The 20,368-nt window shown below is 36.3% G+C and overlaps 1 protein-coding gene across 1 annotated transcript in view; it reads left to right on the top strand.

Moving 5' to 3' along the window:
• CDH7 (cadherin 7) overlaps positions 1–20,368 on the top strand; it is a gene marked incomplete at both ends in the record, with an annotated part of 121,445 nt that overhangs the window by 36,679 nt on the left and 64,398 nt on the right. The window contains 2 exons of the mRNA XM_080714293.1: positions 11,498–11,792; positions 15,420–15,539. Of these exons, the coding sequence (XP_080570419.1) occupies positions 11,498–11,792; positions 15,420–15,539 (415 nt within the window). The remainder of the gene's footprint in view (positions 1–11,497; positions 11,793–15,419; positions 15,540–20,368) is intronic.

Below are 20,368 nucleotides of genomic sequence, written 5' to 3'. Positions count from 1 at the left end.
GGTGTTGAATGGTCAAGTCGCCCACTGTCTGTCTTTCTCTTGGGCTCTCTTTTTCCTCTCCATCCTCCTAGTTCTTGGTTACCTCTAACATGTTGGTTCACACATGGTACTCCATCCAGTCGAATTGGACACATTTATCTTTATGTAAGAATTTAAAAAAGGCCTTAGAGAATTTTCTCTTTAGGTTAGAAAAATGTTGATGTTTTCTTCCCCAAATACAAGTCCCGAAAATGTATTTTTCTTCCGCCAGCCATGATCACTTCTGTTTCCTAATGAGCGAGAGATAGCACATGCTATCCAGGAAACTGAAGGAAATACACTGAGACCTCACTGTGCTGTTGCCCTCCGCAAGGTGCATGTGAGCTCCTTCTCCAAGGTGCCAGGTGCCAAACACCTGTGCAAGCCTCACAGGTAATCTCTGCAGACTGCCCTCTGCCTCTACTGCGGCTAACACCTTCTAGTCTTCTCCTATGTTGGGATGGGAACAGAGTATCAGAGCATTATTGTCTAGAATGAAAAAAAATGTTCAAGCGTTTTATCAACTGATGCTTTGCAATGATCTGTGAGGAAAGGCCACCTTTTCTGTTGTATGAGGATTGCATGTGTGTGTGTGTGTGTGTGTGTGTGTGTGTGTGTGTGTGTGTATTAGCAGTACTAGGTTTTGAACTAGGGGTGTTCAATCTCTAAGCTATACCTCCAACTCTATTTTATTTAATTAATTAATTAATTTATTTATTTATTTATTATTATTTTTTTGGGTGGTACTGGGGTTCCTGGAAGCCCTTCTACCTTCGGGCTACACTCCCAGACCTATTTTTACATTTTTATTTGGAAACAGGGTCTCCTAAGCCAGCGCACGCGGCTGGCTTCGAACCTGCGCGATCCTCCTGTCTCTGCCTCCCAAGCGCGGGGATTATAAGCGTGCGCCACCACACCCGGCCTCTATTTTATTTTTGAAACAGGATCTCACTCAGTTTCTGAAGCTGGCCTTGAACCTGCAATCATCCTGTCTCAGCCTCCCAAGTCCTTTGATTACAGGCATGTGCTATCAAGCCTTACTTTTTTGTTGTTGTTGCTTTGTTTTGTTTTCTGAAGAACACAGAACATACTTCAGTGTGGACTGCTAATAATTTTGCAAGATGCAATGAAATTAAGGACTAAGATCAAAACAGCATTGCCATCATTGTCATTATTAGTTTTGGATTTGGCCAACTTTAGGTTCTGCAAAATTACGGTACCGGTTGCTAAGCTCTTTCAGTATCTGGACCTATCTGGCCTTAGACAAATGGAAGGTATGCTCAGAAAACACTTCTAGTGCTGCTGCTGAGCCTTCATTGTGAACATTTTTTGCTCAACCAGCTCCATTTTAAAAGGCAAAATTAACGGCTTTTCTCCTGAGGGGGGAAAATAAAGGCATAGCTTTTCCAAAGCTTTGCTTTTAGCTGCTTCTGGTTCATTTCTTGGAGCTGACAACTAAGTAAGCAAAGTCCAGTCCTCCCAGAGAACCTGAAGAGGGAATGTGGAGTGTTCACAATTGCATTAAGAGAGGATGGGGCCTCGCTGTAACCTTCAGGGATTTAAGTCTAGGCTGATTTCTCCAGTCGTGTGGAAATTTTGGCTCTGGCCCGGAGACAGCACTCAGAAGTTAGGTGAGATCAGTGCTGTGGAACTTTCTTCAGGTGGGTGGAGCCGAGGGGAAGAGGGGAGGCTTTTCTGAATCGCTGCATGAAAAAGCAGTGGCTCTGAATGTGCAGCTGTGAGCTGCCATGCCAGGGGCACCGAAGTACCACCCTTCCCCAAAAAGGCAAGATCGTTTTCTGTAAGGAATACAGATGATTCTATTGTACCACGGCATGGGAGCTTATAAATATGGATAGGAAGTTTTACTGTACAAAAGCCCTTCCAAAGACATGATTTCATTTCATCCTCACTTCAACAGTCGAGCCCCAAAGTGCATTTACAGGTTCGGATCTACAAAAGGTGAGTGAATTGAGAGCGGAGGATAAGGAAGACAGCACAATCTGGGTCGCAGCAGAGATTCATCCCTGCTGCTCATTTGCATGGACAAGAAAGTTGTTCCATGCTGCGATTAAGCAAGTGAATGGAGAGACCAGTTGGGCTGTTTATGTAATCAAATTACCGCAGACATTTTCTGAGATTAAAAACAGTGTCGGTAGCCCTTTATTTTTATTTATTTATTTTTTTTTTTGCGGTACTGGAGATGGAATCCAGGGGCATTCTACCTCCAAGTTACACCCCCAGGTTTATTTTTTAATTGTTTATTTTGAAACAAGGTCTCACTGTGTTGCAAAGGGCCTCACTAAGTAGCCGAGGCTGCCCACGAACTACGATCCACCTGGCTCAGCCTCCCGAATGCTGCAAATGCAAGCGTACGCCACCATGCCCAGCTTTATTTATTCTTCATTGAAAAAAATATTTGGGGGGGGGAATTTTCACATAACCTCATGCCTGCTCACTTTATTACTCTATATACTAATTAATATCTAAACTTAAACCATGCATCTTCATCAAATATGCTTCACAAGTAAATTGCATTCCATTATCTTGGACCACGACAATAATTATAAATTAGTGATACTTCAACCAGAAAGAAATGACTCAAACACTTGTTTTCGTCCACTATATTTCTTCAACAGCTTGATAATTGCAAGGTATCTGATGGCATGTGAAAAATATTTATTAAAAGGCGTAAGGAGAAAAGAAAATGTGCATGTACGATATTTATATTTAAGCAGCTTCATTTCTGCCAAGTATTATTTGAATCTACCCTCTATACTTATGATTATGATCTAGTAATAGTTTAGTAAGTAATGCTCATGGGTTCTAACAACCTGGAATATACTTTTAAACTTTAAAAATCAGTAATCTCTATTAAGTAGATTAATGATTGAATATTTATTTTAGGTACCTTCACTAATATTTAATACAAGTCACTGACAGATGAATCAACTTCCTGCTCAGTAGAATACACCTTTTATTCTTCCATCATTTCTCCATTTTTATCTACAAGTGTCCTAGTGGTAACAAGTTTTACTTTTCTTTTTTATTTCTTTTATTGGTGCATTGAAGTCATACATCTTAATGGATTACAAGACGGTGGAGACATACGTGCATACATCACTCTTCTAGCCTTTCCCCATTTCCCACCCCATTCCCACCTCCTCCCTCCTTCTCATGTTTGGCTTAGTGACTGACTTTAATATGCTTTTGAATATGCATCATGTCATGTAAGTTAAAGAATTTTCCCTGTTCCTTCCCCCCACCCCCCTCAGTTAGGTGGCCTATTTGCTCCACTATGGTTTCTCCTTCTTTGTCTAGCTTTCCACCTTTAACCTGTTTTATTCCTAGCTTTTGCATAGTTTTACTTTTTTCCCCTGGGTCTGCAGTATATTCTCAACTCTATTATTTTTTTTTTTCAATTTTGAAACAGGATCTCGCTCAGTTGTTGAGGTTGGCCACAAAACTGTGATAAACCTGTGATTTCCTGTCTCAGCTTTCCAAGTACTGATATTACATGAGTGCACCACCAGGCCCAGCTGGATTTTTTTTTATTATAATGTCCATTAGAAACCTGGCTGGTGGGCACCTTGTAATCCCAGTACTTGGGTAGCTGAGACAGATAATATCAGTTTGAGGCCAGTCTTAGCAATTTAGTGAGATTCTCAGCAACCAAAAGAAACCCTGTTTCAAGAAATCAATCAATAAAGATCGATCAGTAAAGAGCTGGGAGTATAGCTCAGATATAAAATGCTTTTAGGTTCAATCCCTGATGACACAAAAATAATAAGTAAATAAATAAACCAAAATACTAATGTTTATTATAAAAATTGAATACAAACTATAATTATTACCATCTTCATCATACATAGATCAATTAGTATTTCACAAGCCATATTTTAATATTATTTTATGAGTTTCAAAGATTTCACAGTAAATATCCTCTTTCAGTATTTTCATCTTCTGTCTAGATTTGTTCTTTTGTGGCATAAAAACTTAGTATGTTTTTTCAAAGGCAAAAAATATTAAAAATTGTAATATTTATATTGCATTAATTTACTTTAATGAATCACACCAGATTGTGTTAGTGTTCACAAGTATGTGAAGTCCAAGTGTACATATATTTATCTTAATTTTATAAAGAAGGGGGCTGAGAATCAGAGAATAAAGACAAGATCATCAGTAACATCAAATCAGCTAAGATTGAGGAAAATATAAAGGAAAGAAAAGTTGATCAACATATTGATTTGGTTTGGTCGATATACAGAACTGAATATAATATATTTAATTGAAATACTTTTTTACCTCAGTCCTGTAAACAGAGGGAATACCATCTATTTCTTTAAGCAAATGGATTCAAAGCACTCTGCTGGCTAGTTCATGTCGGCTCCTATGTATGTGATAAAAATGATGGAAGAAACTAATCAGAGCTGCAGTGAGTTGTCCTAGTGTGTTTAGTTAAGGAAGGAAGGGAGGACAAGGGGAAGAGAGAGAGAGAGAGAGAGAGAGAGAGAGAGAGAGAGAGAGAAGGAATGACAATGAACTACTATTTAATATAGTTAAGAGCTAGGGAAATAGGGAGGAATAATAAAGAGAACCTCTCTCCAGGGAGCACTGTTTCCTGGGAAACATAAACATGTAAATGTAAAAGTACATCATATACTCAGGTGTCTGAGCTCCATCAACACTGCACAGAGGTTTAGGGACGCTAATTCAGAGATACAAGATGGTCTTATTTTGATTTGGTTTTCTTTACTTAGTTTTGTCTAGTGTTAATAAAACTTCGACTGACAGAAATTGAAATAAACCAAATATTTTTCGATAAAGTGGATTGTAAGTCTTTCAGATTTAATATGGACCAAGTGCCTATTTAGAATGTGCAATGTGGTGATAAAAAGAACCTAATTCTTAAGGCGTTTGTAATTGTAAAAGGAACTGGATATAAAAACAACTGAAGTAGAATTTCAATATGAAGCATAATTAAATGACTTCTGTCATAGAAATTCAAAAAAGATGCTATAAAAAGAAGGGATTGTAAAGCTTTAGTAAAAAGGAGCTTGCATTTAGCTGAATTAAATATCAGTGAGTGGGCAGGAAAAGCAAGGGCACTTGTTGAAAAGGATGTGCATGCGTGCGGAGCTCAGACAGAGCTGGGCCAACACTCCTGGAGCAAAGAATCCACTGTGAGCCTGGTAGTGGTGAACACTTGCAATTTCAATACTCACAAGGCCAAGATAGGAGGATCCCAGTTCCCAGGCCAGCCTTAGTTGCTCAGGAAGACCGTCAGCAACTTAACGAGACCGTATTTCAAAATAAAAAGAGCTCCAAGGTGCAGCTTCAAGATAGAATACCCTTAGGTTCAATCATCAATAACCAACCGAAGAAGAAGGAAGAGAAGCAGGAGGAGGAAGGGAAAGAAAAAGAGGAAAAGACACTGAAAGATGTGCAAAAGTGAGATAGAGGGAGAGGATATGTAGCTGGATTGAGTCCTGTGCTTAGAACTTTGGGTCAAACTGATAGACCCAGGGAAGCTAGTAAACATATTTGGTGAGAATTCTGAAAATGCTAAAAGAATGAGGATCTATGAGGTAAGTGTTTACTGGAAATGACCCCTAAAGAGTTGTTTTCCCAGAATAGATTCTCTCCCCTCACATTTTAAAATGACCATAAGTCCTCCAACAGATGCTCTCTGAATTGGACAGCCACACCTGGCAGGACCACTGGACAGCCCCCGGCCAGGCTCATGAGCTCCTGAACCTAAGAGGTCCTCCAGGGCCAGCCTTAATGAGCAACTGTGCGACTTTGCCTTTTATCAGTATCAGATGGTAGTACTGATCAATTAAAAAAAAACACAACTATTGATATTTGATGACGGGCATGACATAACATATATTTAGGGGATACATTTTCTAACAAGAATGATAACAGACTAGACAAGGAGATTATTAAAAGTAGAGGATGATTGAAAACTTTTATCGTAGATTATGTTGAAATGCTTTAAGGTACTGAATTAGAACTTTAGCAGAGAAGAATGAAAAATGGATTGAAGGGAAACACACTGAGTGCTTTGTGCATGCGTTTTTGTATCACATTGAGCCTCACTGTGATGCATAATTACAACACACCTGTAAAAGTGTATTTAAAAAAAGAGTTGTATATAGTAGAGACAATGGGGGAGGGGTGCTCTGCAAGGGATGATGGAATTATTTCAGACTGTTAAGTATATTTTTAGAACACATATAGAGTCCTCTGCCTTTCCGGACTGTGAATATTATGATAGTCAGAACTGGTCGAATATTTATTATATATTCCCATTTACACAATGTAAATGGTGTGTTGGATCCATATAATAACTGTGAACTGTTGGCTTGGCCTCCTCTGTCTGAGCAGCTCAAGCATGCGCGGCCTTTTCAACAATTTCCCCTCTACTCATCTTTTGCCTTATCATGAGATAGATGGCAGATTAAACAGAGGATTCTGTGCTCTACACTCCATTCATTTGAAAAAAAAAACTATATATTTTCATAATCTAAATATTTACTTTGGAGTCACAAAAATACTTTGGAAAGGATTTAAGAAAGGCAAGTTTTGTCTAATGATTAATGACTTGCTATTCTTTATTTTTGGGTCATTCTTTAGATTAATCTCAGAATTACATTTAAAAAGATATTTGCAAGTATAGTAGACATAACATTACAAGTGCTACTCTGCCCCAAATAGAGTGCAAATATTCATTTGGGGTTGTGGTTTACACTTATTTATATAATCATTTGTTATATTATGAGGCCATAGATTTTTTTTTGGTCATAAATGTGTGCTTATGAGAGTATCACTTTTAAGTTCTCTTTGTAAAAGAAAATAGTTCACAAATAATTGTATGTGTGTTTGTGTGTGAACACCCACACAGACACACATGCTAACTTAAAAATGTCACTTGCTATTTCTAAATTGCAAGTTTGCTTCTTTGCAGAACATTCTTTCTTCAACAGCAAGAGAGATATAGAGATAGAGGTAGAGGTAGAGGTAGAGGTAGAGAGAGAGAGAGAGAGAGAGAGAGAGAGAGAGAGAGAGAGAAATTTTTTTCACTAACAGCATGGATTTCACTCCTAGTAAGATTTAGGATAATGCTCCTAGTATCACAGATTAAATGTCTGAATGCATCCAGTAATTATGTGTGTATCTTAAGATTGCAAAGTTGGTCATCACTTCAAACCACAGATGCTTACGCTAACCTTGCAAGGACACAGAGTTCAGACTCCAAGCAATTTTCTGCTTGTGGATTTTGGCAGCAACTACAGACCTAGTGATGGAACCAGCTTGGCAAAAATTGTCAGTGATGGGGAGGATGGCGAAATCCAAGGGTTCTTTAAAAGAGTGTGTTCCTGCTGAGGAACAGGAAGTAGTACAAGAGAAGAAATATAATCTTTGAATGAATGGGACAACTAGCAGTATGAATGTTTAACATTTATGTATGTATGTATTTACACATTTATTTCAACTGAGGGTTGAAATGAGAAACTTTCAAATATACCCCTCCTGACCTACATTTTATTTATTTATTTATTTATTTACTTATTTATTTATTTTTAAACAGGGTCTTGATAAGTTGCTGAAGGAACTTGCTAGATCCTTGCACCAGAAGTCCTCTTATCTCAGCCTCCCAAGTACTGGGATTACTGGAATGTACCACTATCTTACCTTTTAACTCTGTGTTATCAGTAACAGAGAACAGCTAACAGCAGAGCAATGTAAAATTCCTAACAGTAGAGCTCAGGTAAAAGTTCATAGACAGGGCTTAACGAGTGCTTCTTTAGAGAAGAAATGTATTCTCTTTCTCATTCCTGGGATACCAGTAGGTCATTGTTTCACCATGCCATGAAAATATCAATTTCTTGACAGAAATTAGTTAAATGAATTTTAAGGGCTGTCTCTATTAAGTGGAAATCCCAAATGTGATTTAGACATATAGAAAATCTTTGATTAAATACTTGATCCATGTATTACTAATATTTCTTATGGCCATCTGGATGTTCCTCCTCATCACTGGAGTTGGCAGAGACGCTGCACCGCACGAGTACAGCTAAGGGCAGAGTCAGGAGACTGGCATTGAGGAGGGGGGCAAGGGACACAGTCACAGCTACTAAAATCAAATTGTTTTCATCTGTCTTCTGCATTTGTCCCAGGACTGTGTGTTGTTGAATGTGGTTGAGCTTACTATTATATAATGACAAGAAAGAACTCTCCTGGTAAGTCATAAAATTCATCTATGAGAACCACCTCCAAAGTGCTGAGCTTCTTCAAGATACTGTAAGCCCAGCATGGTGGCACACACTTGCAATTCTAGTACTTGGGAGGCTGAGACAAGAGGATCTCAGGTTTGGGGCCAGCCTCAGAAACTTAGGGAATCTTTGGTTCCACATAAAAATAAAAGACTTGGGAGTCTACCTCAAAAGTAGAACATCTCTCCCTGGGTTCACTTTCCACTACCAAGCATGTGGGGGGTGATCAGGTGAGAGTCAGTTGTAGGATCCCTATTTCCTCAGGTTCTACTTTGCAGCAATGATTGATGTCCCTACTAAACAAGGCATCAGCTCCTACTAGAGGCAGGATCTTACTGTGGAGAGTGGATACCTGGGCTTTACCCTAGCCAGCAAGTTTGCAGAATCTTGGTGCTGGCAGAGAGCTGACTGGTGACCTCAAGCAAATTACTTAGCCTTTCTCAACCTTAGTTTTTTATTTGTTTGTTTTTTGTTTATTTGTTAAAGGAGGTACTATTCTGTCCATAGCCTAGCTGTACCAGGGCAGTGTGGTGGGTTGCTGAGACACCAAGGAAAATACCACGGGATGCATAGGGTGTTTTTAAACTTCATAAGAGGCACGATCCTGTGGAGGTTGGCTAGGTGGGCAACGCCAAGTACTCTGTCACTGTGAAGGGAGGCTTTTTATAGCTTAAGCTATGTAAGCATAAATAATATAATTTGATTCTTTTGTCTCTTTGTATGACCAGCATTCCAAGGAACATTTGCCCTTGGCATAATTTCAGGAAAGATCACATTTTACAGATAACACTCACCTGTTTCCCAGTGTACATGTGAGAGGGTCACTGCTGCATCAGATAATACTTACTGGGGCATCCTGGTCAAAGTTGAGGTTTGCTTTCATTCTCAGCTTGGCTAGAGTCTTGAGAATGGAAAAAAGGAATGCCATAGACATGTTATTTGACATCCTTTCTCCTTTTCCAAGGATCATACATGTACTTTGTGGAGACCATTAAGAATAGTAACTAGCTGGGCATGGTGGCGCACACTTGTAATTCCAGCATGTGGGAGGTTGAGCCCGAAGGATCATGGTTTGTGGACAGCCTCAGCTACTTAGTGAGGCCCTCTGCAACTCAGTGAGAGCCAGTTTCAAAATAAAGAATAAAAAATAGGGCAAGGAGTGTAGCTCAGAAGTCGAATGCCCCTGGGTTCCATCCCCAGACCTGAAAAAAAAAATAGTAACTAATATCTGGGTGTAATGGTTCATATCTGTAATCCAGTACTTACAACTCTCACCAACCTAACAAAATCCTGATTCAAAAAAAAAAAATTAAAAAGAGCTTGGGTTATAGCTGAGAGATAGAATGCCTCTAAATTCAATTCTCAGTATCTATCTATCTATCTATCTATCTATCTATCTATCTATCTATTACAAGTAAACTAGGACTTGTTTTTTAGATCAATGGTAGAATGTTCATGGCTTCAATCCCCAGTATAATGATAAATAAATAAATAGTGACTGATATCTAGGAAGTCCTCAATAATTCAGACTCTAGTAATTGTCTCATTTCTTCCTTGTAAAATTAGAGAAACCGGTGTGTATAATAGAAAACCTGAGATGGACTTGTGAAAATTCAGTCAATTCATAATAGTCTCAAAACAATCGTCCCCTTTAAGTGGAGTAAGGACACATGTGGCATGGTAAGCCACATAACAATTCCACGCTGAAAAATTTAAATTATAGCTCTTTCTAGAAATAAATTTATTTATTTTTGTATCATGTAGGCCTGACTAAAAACTACAAAAAAACACCCAGACATGGTTAATAAACAGCCTCAGCTACTAGTGAGGCCCTGTTTAAAAAAATAAAAACACTAAAAACAATAGAGCTGAGGGTGTATCTCAAAGGTAGAATGCCCCTGGGTTTCATCCCCAGTACCATAAATAAATAAATAAATAAATAAATAAATAAATAAATAAATGACAAAAAAACCCACTACAAAAACCAAGATAAACCAGGTATTTAAGTATCCTAAAGCAAAGTATAAACACAAATGGTATATTGCAATGGGAAAATCACTTACAGAAATCCATCGTGAATAAAGCTATATCCTCCACAACTATTGTGGAAAGAGGAAAATGTACCATGCCTACACTTTTCTAAATGGTTTTCCATATTTTATATTTTTAGCACCTTATCTTTTGCAAAATGCAAATGTGGTCTGTAGGGCAGGGAAAAGCCATGTTATTTGGTAAATCGGGTTTTTACATCCGTATTAACCAAAGACCAGAATGATGGCAGTTAGAGAGGATGAAAGATTGTTGAAATGACAGATTGACTAGTGTGTTTCTTGGGTTACGGAGTTCAGAAAAATGTGTAATTATTTCTGAGTTTCCTAAGGTTCCTCTGTTCAACATAATGTTCTGACATACAGCAGGGACAGTCCCAGATATGAAATGCAAATCAGTAGGTGCTGCCCTACTGCCAATGCTGAGGTTAATCATGCAAATCTAATGCAGTTCTTGGTATTTCAAGAAAGGTTTTAGTTGAAGGCCCATGCACGTATTGATTTAAAATTCCTACTTTAGAGAGCACTGTAATTTTTTCTGCTTCAGATTTTAAAATACAGAAGAGGGTTTGGAGGCAGATTTAGTGAATGGACATGCATCCACATTGGTAAATTATGGAAATGAATGCTTTTCGGGGGGTTAATTTATGAGAAGAGAGAAAGGTCACCCAAAAGAACACGGCGATTCCTAAAAAGCATATTAAGTAACATATTAGAACTAAATTATAAGTGTTTTATAGATAATCCTTTTGTTTGAAATAAAATCAACCAATTATATTAGTTTACTGGATGTCTGCTCTATTCAAAGAATTTGGTCAAGACTGGCAAGGACAGATCAAATTCAAACAAACAAACAAACGAAACCAGAAACAAACACACAAGAACACTGCACAAGTTCCTAACTTTGGGAATGTTATAAAATACCTTTGGAAATGAGTCTGTTTACAGGAAGAAATGAAATTGTCGTAATCTCAAGTGCAAGATGACACATTCTAATAACCTCGCTGCTGTGCGGAATGAGCGCTCAGCTTATCTTCGAAAGAACAATAAAATCTCATGTACCGCTGCCCGACATAAAAATGGTTTTTTACATATCTCCAAATCGCTGACTCTCTTGTAAGTTAATCTCATCTCCCATGAATTTTTCACCAGCTCCACTCCGATGTTGATAAAGGAGACGGTTCCATCAAATACATCTTGTCAGGCGAAGGAGCAAGTTCCATTTTCATTATTGATGAGAACACGGGTGATATTCATGCTACCAAGAGATTGGATCGCGAGGAGCAGGCCTACTACACATTGCGGGCGCAGGCGCTGGACAGACTCACCAACAAGCCCGTGGAGCCCGAATCAGAGTTCGTCATCAAAATCCAAGACATCAATGACAACGAACCCAAGTTTTTGGATGGTCCTTATACAGCAGGAGTTCCCGAAATGTCTCCTGTGGGTAAGCCAAGCTCATACTGCCTTTGCCGTGAATATGATTTTATGTGGTTTGTATTGAAAATGAAATTGTCGTTAAGTACAGAGAAAAAAACATTTGCATTTTTTTTCTTTTTGCATAGATATCTCAATGTCATTAAGAAATTCTTAGGTTTTACATTTTCCTTTTTCATATAATATTTATTTTTTTCAAAGGATTGCAGTCATGTTTTTACAGTTGAAAGCAAAATCTCTCCAGATACAGCCTGGAGATGGTCTTTTGCACTTCTTTTTTGTAATAGGGGAATAATGATTCACTGATCTAAGTGTCACTTTCTCTCTTGATTACCAAGAAGACAAACATCCAGAAGGCTGCCAGAGGCTGACCAGACTAACATCTGTCTGGATTGCTGGTCTACCTGCAGTGTGTGTGCTTGGCATTTCTACACAATTCTATCATGTGACACCACTGATCTTGATGTAAATTTTCCAAATGAAAAATCAAAAAGTGAGTTTATAATAATGGAAATGTAATACTCAGTTGGAGAAGTATAGAAAAATAAAGAAGTTTGTTATAGTCAAAGGTCTTTTGGCATTTCCCCACTGATAGAAAAATATCAAGTACAGAGCTTCTAGTGTGTATTTTATATAAATAATTTATATTTGGGCATAAATTCAATTGATTCTGGTAATTATGGAATAGTTTTCAGCACATATAAACTTTCAGTGTGGAAGATCTTAGAAAATAATAAAAAAAAATAACTGAATTAAAGAACAGTTTATATGTGTGTCGGAAGGGTTGTATTTCCTGTTTGTCTTTAGTATTAAAAAAGTAATTTTATTTAAAATTATGCTGGAAGTACTATTATAACACATAGGTGTCTGAGCAAAAATGATTTCTTTTAAATAAAAACCATTTCATTTGTTCATTTAGACAGCACATCTACAATAATGGGGATTAGGAATATAAGGGTGCTCTGTGTACTCTGAACAGTCACAATACAGCCACTAAATTTCTGTCCTTATTAGATGAGGAAAGGGGAGCATTGTGAAGCAACAGAAATCTGCAGCTAGAGAAACCCAAACTGAAGATGAGACAGAAGGATCAATGCCTGTGGCCATGAAAAAGTCGGAACCACAGTGGCAGCCTCTTGCAAAAGTTAGCATGTATATAAACGCGTCTGTCATCAAGCAGGCTAACCCTCGCTGGCTGGAGGGAGCCCATTCCTTCAGCTGTGTTTCTGGTCATTGTCACTTAAAAATAGCAAGAAGACAGCATCAAGGAGTCCTAGCGTTTGGGGAATTTTAAAGAAAAAAGAAAGTACACTTTTTTCCAAAATTTGTAATGTTTAGTAAGATAATAAATTTTGAGGTGAGTTTGAGCAATTCGATTCAACTTCATAGCTGTAATTCTCATGGGTGTTTTCATTGGTTGACTAAGGTTTTCCTCCTCTTACAGAAAATACTGAGGCTTATGTGAGCTGTTTATGTTAAAGGTTAAATCGTGTACTGTGGTTTTTATTTTGATGGCTTATGTAATATCAAATAGCATGATTAATATGCACATGCATGTTAACATGTTTCTTAATTAACATACACAAGTTAAATAGTTTTAGAAATGGTTTTCAAATATCTTTAGAATTTTACCATTAATTTAAACCACTAAGTTAACATAAAAATCAAATTTAGAGCAATGAATATCAACATGAATATTTATACAGATGTACGGTGTCATAGTTTAATGAAGTATTTGTCACCTGATATTTATACCAGTCACTAAATGGTGTGTTTGTCATACGAAATATAACTTTTAGTTCTTGATAGAGATTTTTTCCATTGGATATTAATTAATTACACATTTTAAATAATTCTAAGTAAACTCAGAGAAATCTACATTTATTTGCATATATATGTATGCATACTTTGGGTATCTATTATATACAATATATGCTAATACGTATTGTATATACTAGATTGCTTATGGAAGAATTTAAAAAACAATGTATTATTGTGCCAAGCCAAATATACTGCTTTAGTTTTTATTATTAATTTGCTTTATTTTACTAAATTGTTCTAAAATGAAGTAGAAAATCAAAAATTTCACATCTCTATAATAAATATTTAAAAAATATTCCTTTATACAGAAAATTTAAAAAACAAATGCAATTTATTATAACATTTTTGTACTAAACATCATATTTCAGAATTCGATTCTTTAAAAATTTGTAAGTGAACTATCTTTATTCTATCAGATATCCAAAGGACACAATTCTATTTTTATGAAATGAAAAATGTAAAGGTTTTAAAAAGTTGAGCAGGGTGTTGTGGCACACTCTTGTAATCTGAGTATTTGGGAGGCTGAGACAGGAGGATCTGGGTTTTTGGCCTGTCTCAGCTACTTAGTGACTCCGCAACTTAGTGAGACTCTGTTTCAAAATAAAGAATAAAAAATAAGGCAGGGGGTGTAGCTTGGGTGTAGCGTGGAGGTCGAATGCCCCTGGGTTCCATCCCCAGACCTGAAAAAATAAAATAAAAAAATGTATCTTGCACATAATTTGATACCTGCTACTCGATTTTAAAGAAAAGGTAATTGGTAAGGTAAATCATAATATGGAAAATGGAATGGATTTGTAAAAATTTGTATAATATTTACTTATTTAATTTAAGATGTTTAGATAAAAATCTGAGACAGGAGGAACGTGGTGCTTGGACAGCTTCAGCTACTTAGGCTCTGTCTAACTCAATTAGACTGTGTTTCAAAATAAAGAATAAAAAAATAGGGCTGGGAGTGTAGCTCAGAGGTAGAATGCCCCTGAGTTCCATTCCAAGTACTGCAAAATAAATAAATAAATAAATAAATAAATAAATAAATAAGTAAATAAGTAAATAGTAAATAAAAAGGACTAGAAAATAGGGCTGGGGGTGTAGCTTAGAGGTAAAATGCCCCTGGGTTCCATCCCCAGTACTGCAAAATAAATAAATAAATAAGTAAATAAATAAATAAATAAATATCTAAAGAAGTTCCAAAGAAGATACTGTATTTAAAGTACATATCTGAAAAGGATCTTTTCTTCATCAGATAGGGCATAAATTATATCATAATATGTGTGTGAGTTTATAAACTTAGAAACCATGGGTTTCTCTAATATTTCAAACCTTGCATTCCAAATGGAAATAAGAGAAACATCAGATTAAGTCCTTTTTATGCAGGATTGGTAAACATACAGGAAAATGAAATAAGACATGTAGTATAGAAAAATACGCTTTACTGACATTTTAAATTTATTAGCCTCTCCCAGGAAATCTTGTTAAATTTTCTCTTTAAGGTTTTTTTTTTAAAATAACATTATAAACAAATAAAATAAATAAACAAAATAAATTTCTTTTCCTCTCCCAGGAAATCTTGTTAAAATTTCTCTTTAAGGTTTTTTTTAAATAACTTATTATAAACAAATAAAATTAAACAAGTATTAAGACATAGGACATTTTAAACAAAAAAGGTTGTATCAATTTTTTTCACATGCCTTGAAAGAAAATATATTAGAATTAAAAATAAATCTAACATAGAATATTGAATATTCCATGAATTCTGTGTTGTTGTATTTGAAAGTTTTTAATTTCATTGGTTTTAATTTGATTGGTTTTTCCCTAGGGACTTCAGTGGTCCAAGTGACAGCAACGGATGCTGATGACCCTACCTATGGTAACAGCGCCCGAGTGGTCTACAGTATTCTTCAGGGACAGCCATACTTCTCTGTGGAACCAAAGACAGGTAAAAATTGAAATGTGGCTTTCATTGCAAATTTGTCATCGTATTATGGCTTGGAGTTAATATTATTTATTTTTATTAAATATAGTTAATTATAGACATTATGTTTTGTTTCACTATATAAATTTTGGTAAAATAGTATATTATTTATAAAAAAGTTATCACCTTTTCAAGAATAGGATATGATATTTGTCTATGTTCCTAAAAGTTTTTAAGTGCTATATTCAAAAGTATTTCAAGTCTGGCATGGTAGAACATGCCTGTAATTCCAGAAGTTGGAAGGCTGAGACAAGAGGATTGCAGTTTCAAAGCCAGCTTCAGCAACTTAGGAAGACCTTGTCTCAAAACATATAATAAAACAGGGCTAGGGGTATAGCTCAGAGGTAGAAGGCTCTTGGGTTCCAACCCCAGTATAATCAAACAAATCATATTTCAGTTGCCATCTGCTGACTATATATGGAAAAATTTAATCTTTGACCTTTATGTTTCATTTTTGTTTGGTTTCTTTAATATATCTGCACAGTGAATTATGCATGAGAAAATTTAAGATTCAAAGGAAAACTTTTCTGCTATGCAATTGAATAGTTAGAAGGGTCAATCCATCTCTCCAGGGGTTCATTTTTCTAAGAGACATTAATGGAATGATAAGAATTTTGATGTTCTAAATATGAAACCATTTTTGGGGGGTTTCATGAAAATGTTTTTATGAGTTGTAAAACTGCATGTTTTTTGTATTTGATTTATCACTTATGATTTGCTGTTATATGTAAATAGTTTTCATTAAGTAAAATTATGAAACATATTATTTGTCTATAAAATGATTACTTAATATATTAGCGTTTTCTGGATGTGTGTTTCTTTTAACCCCCATGAAGATGCAACACTTCACTCTGATTAGACAATCCTCTATTTTAAACAATCTGTTCCTTCATGAAATAGAATTATTCTTTCTTTATGTATCTAAATTTATTATTACAAATTTGAAAATATCTGTTATTCTAAATGAACATTTTAATGGAATTCTCCCTGTTTTCTATGTTTACAAAAAGACAATATTAATCCATTCTTAAATCAGTGTAGAGAAAAATATATTTAATATCTTATGAGGAAAACAGTTATAAGATACATGAGCAGGAAGTAAATTCAATCCTAGGTCATTCTTTATAATTTTATAGATTACTATGCATATTATATACAAGTATAATTTTATTTTATTTATTTTTTTGAGTGTCTGGGGATGGAACCCAGAGGCATTTGACCTCCAAGTTATACCCCCTGCCCGATTTTTTATTCTTTATTTTGAAACAGGGTCTCACTGAGTTGCGGAGGGCCTCACTAAGTAGCTGAGGCTGTCCGTGAACCGTGATCCTCCGGTCTCAGCCTCCCAAATGCTGGGATTACAAGGGTACACCACCATGCCCGGCCTTACAAGTATAATTTTAAAGATTGGAAACCACCTGGAAAATCTAAGCCAGGAGAAACAGTTGTTTTTAAGCAGTACCACATACATAAATGGAAGTATTGGATTCATGATAGGAATCCTGTGGATGTAGACAGTATGCTCATGATTAACTTAATGATAGATCTGAGAGACCTAAATCTGAACACCTACCTCTTCCTTATATATCTTATTTTTCCAGTCAAAAAAGACTTTGACAAGTTTCTGACAATTTGCTCACAAATTATACACTCTTGCATTATATAATCTGTCCCAAAATAGCATGTATTAATCCCACGGGTTAAATATTTTGCTATTACTAATGATTGGCTTCTGATGTTAAATCTTGCTGTATGTAAGGTAATATACTTTTCCTGTAACCCTGTGAAATTAAACCTCATCAACTGATCAACTGGACATTAATATATGTCATGGGATTGTATTATTAGTTCTTAAATAAGTAGGGGAAAATGAGTCATAGGGGGAATTCTAAACACAGAAGGAGGAATGATAGATGAACAAGTAGGGCAACCAACTGGGGAGATGGGAAAGGTAAGGGAGAAATTCCCTGATCTTCATGATGTACATTCTGAAGCACAACAGACACTCAGTAAGCCAATCATGAAAAGGAGGGAGGGGAAGGAAATGTCGCGGGATGTGAGGAAGGGCTAAACAAGTGATGTGCGCATGTATGCCTCTACCATCTTGTACCCCATTAGGATGTATGTAGGACTACATGCACCAATAAAAATAAAGAAAAAAAAGGAAAAATTTACAGACTCATATAAGAGATGAGCAATGTTAATTTATTGTAATTATGGTAATTATTGGGATTTCTCCTCCTACAGTCATTAGCTCAGTGATATTGTGAACATTTTTGTCTTCTCAGCTAATTCATACTTTATAGAATATAGTTGTATAAAAAATAAGTTGCATCTTTCCTGACAAAAATGAAAAGTTTTCAGACCTGCAGGGCATGGAGAACTGTAAATCAGGTTTTAGCTAGTCTTCCTTATTGGGTGTCAATCTGATTATGTGTGTGTGTGTGTGTGTGTGTGTGTGTGTGTGTGTGTGTGTGTGAAACTACATTATCTTCTACTTCTCCGCATCTTGTGGTTTTGGAGCAGAAAATAAAATTCTGACAGGAAAAAAATGTTGAAAATATGCTAAATAAAGATTAGTTAAAAAAAATAGGCTCAGCCAATCACAGTTAGGTACATTTTTATAAGTGTGCTTAGCTACTAAGAAAAGTAATATGGTTAAACCCCAGAGCACGTCTTCCATCTGTAGCACTGTTTATAGGCCAAATGACCAGAGGGGAACTTTATTTTCTACCTTAATTTCTGCTTCAGAAAACCAAAATGTGAGTAGTTTCAAAAACAAATGCCAAAAACTTGCTTCCACAAGCAAATAAAATGTGTCTACAAACAAAATAACGTGACATAAAAAAAACTGAAAAGATTCTCATCCCCTCTCCATCCTGTTCAGAAAGTTACTAAGATTACTGCAGTGTACAGTGATCCATCCTGCAAACTGCAAGCAAATGCATGTCACTTATAGGTTTACTTGATATGTAGCAATGATTTTTAGTTGAAAGCAAAGAGCCAGGCCTCTTATATAAATTATTTTTAAAAAATATAGAGTGTGTGTGTGTGTGTGTGTGTGTACACAGGAGTACGCATGTGAGTATGTGTATGCAGTACTGGGGATTGAGGCCAGGGACTTTCTACCTCTGAGCTACACCCCAGCTCTATTTTATTACTATTTTTTTTTAAATAGAGTCTAAGTTGCTGCCTGGCTTCCCTAAGTTTCTGAGGCTTACCTTAAACCTGTGATTGATTTTTCTGTCTCATATGTATATGGTATATGATATACACATATACCATATACGTATATACACATATATGGTATATGTGTATACCATAGTATAGTATACATAGTATACAATCCTAGTATATGTGTATACCATGGTGACTGGCCAGAAATTTATTTAGGAAAGTAGGAAATACACATTCATGGGAGAACACTGGCCACCCCAAAGTGAGAGGGTGCTTTTTTAGGGGAGCTTTCTGAGGGCTCTAGTAAACAGTATGCAAGGATGACCCCAGTCAATAGTTCCAAGGGGATTTAGAATGTTTTGGTCATCTTCCAAATCCTGACATTCAATGTCTTTTCAGTGGGTACACATTTTGTTTCAACTGTTCAAGGACATCCCCCATGCCCTAGGAGACTGCTCCTTTGTGTAAACTCAGTTGTCTGATAAACAGACACCTCCCTCAGCATCATCAACAGTCCCCAGGGTCACTTCTAAGCACCTTAGAAACGTTTAGGTGTAACAGGCTTGTCACAGGACTCCATTTCACTTGTTCTCCTTTCTACTTATTTATTTCATTTCTTTTATCCTACATCATTTCTTTTCGGAGACCCTGATCCCTTAATCCTAAGGTTTCATGAAAGACAAAGTTCCCTCTTCTTTCATAAACTCTTAAGGATTGAAGATGTCATCAACTGGACTTGACACCAAGCACGGTCTGACCGCACAGACCCCACCGTCCTTTCCTGAGGCTAGCTTGGGAAAATGAATTGAGTATTAAAGATTACTTGTCTTTTAGTTCTTGCTTAAACCTAAGAGGTGGGACTCACATGATATCTGAGCTATATGTTACATATGTCTTTACTTTCTCATAATTTATGTGAGTAGTATCTTCATAAATAGACCCTCCACTTCAGACCCCATAGTATGGTATGGTTCATGTTATGGAGGGCCTAGGCTTTTGCTAATGTTTGCTGAGTACATACTTCGCAAACTGAGAAAAGTCTGTGTGTGTGTGTGTGTGTGTGTGTGTGTGTGTGTGTGTGTGTATTTGGGGTTTGGACCCAGGACCCTTCTTCCACTGAGCAACACTGCCAATCATTTTTTATTTTTTTATATATTGAAACAGGGTCTTGCTAAGTGACCATGTCCTGGTCTTGAAGCTGTGATCATCCTGTCTCAGTCTCCTACTTAGTAGGATTCTAGGCCTGAGCCATTGTGCCTGATCCTCAGTGACATTTAATTTGCTGTCAGGTCTGGAATTCTTTGAAATTCCAGAGCTTTCCAAGTATATTACTGTTGGCTCTTCTCTGTCATTTAATGGTTATATTATATGCTATACTTAAATATGACAAAAAAGTAATATTACATTTAGACAACAGTTTTAGAAATTCAAACTTATTAGGAAGAATTTCACCACTTACATATTACATGTACAAAAAATGTATATACAATATTTTTCACATTTTTTCCACAAGTATTTTCTTTCTTAGGTTAAGTAGCAACATACTTTTAATTTTTTGGTTTTTGGTTTTGGGGTGCTGGATATTGAGTCCAGGGTCTCCTCTGAGCTACTTTATC

This window comes from Muscardinus avellanarius (genome assembly GCF_963383645.1).
Source record: "Muscardinus avellanarius genome assembly, chromosome: 17".
NCBI lineage: Eukaryota > Metazoa > Chordata > Mammalia > Rodentia > Gliridae > Muscardinus > Muscardinus avellanarius.
This window is presented reverse-complemented; position numbering and strand designations above follow the sequence as displayed.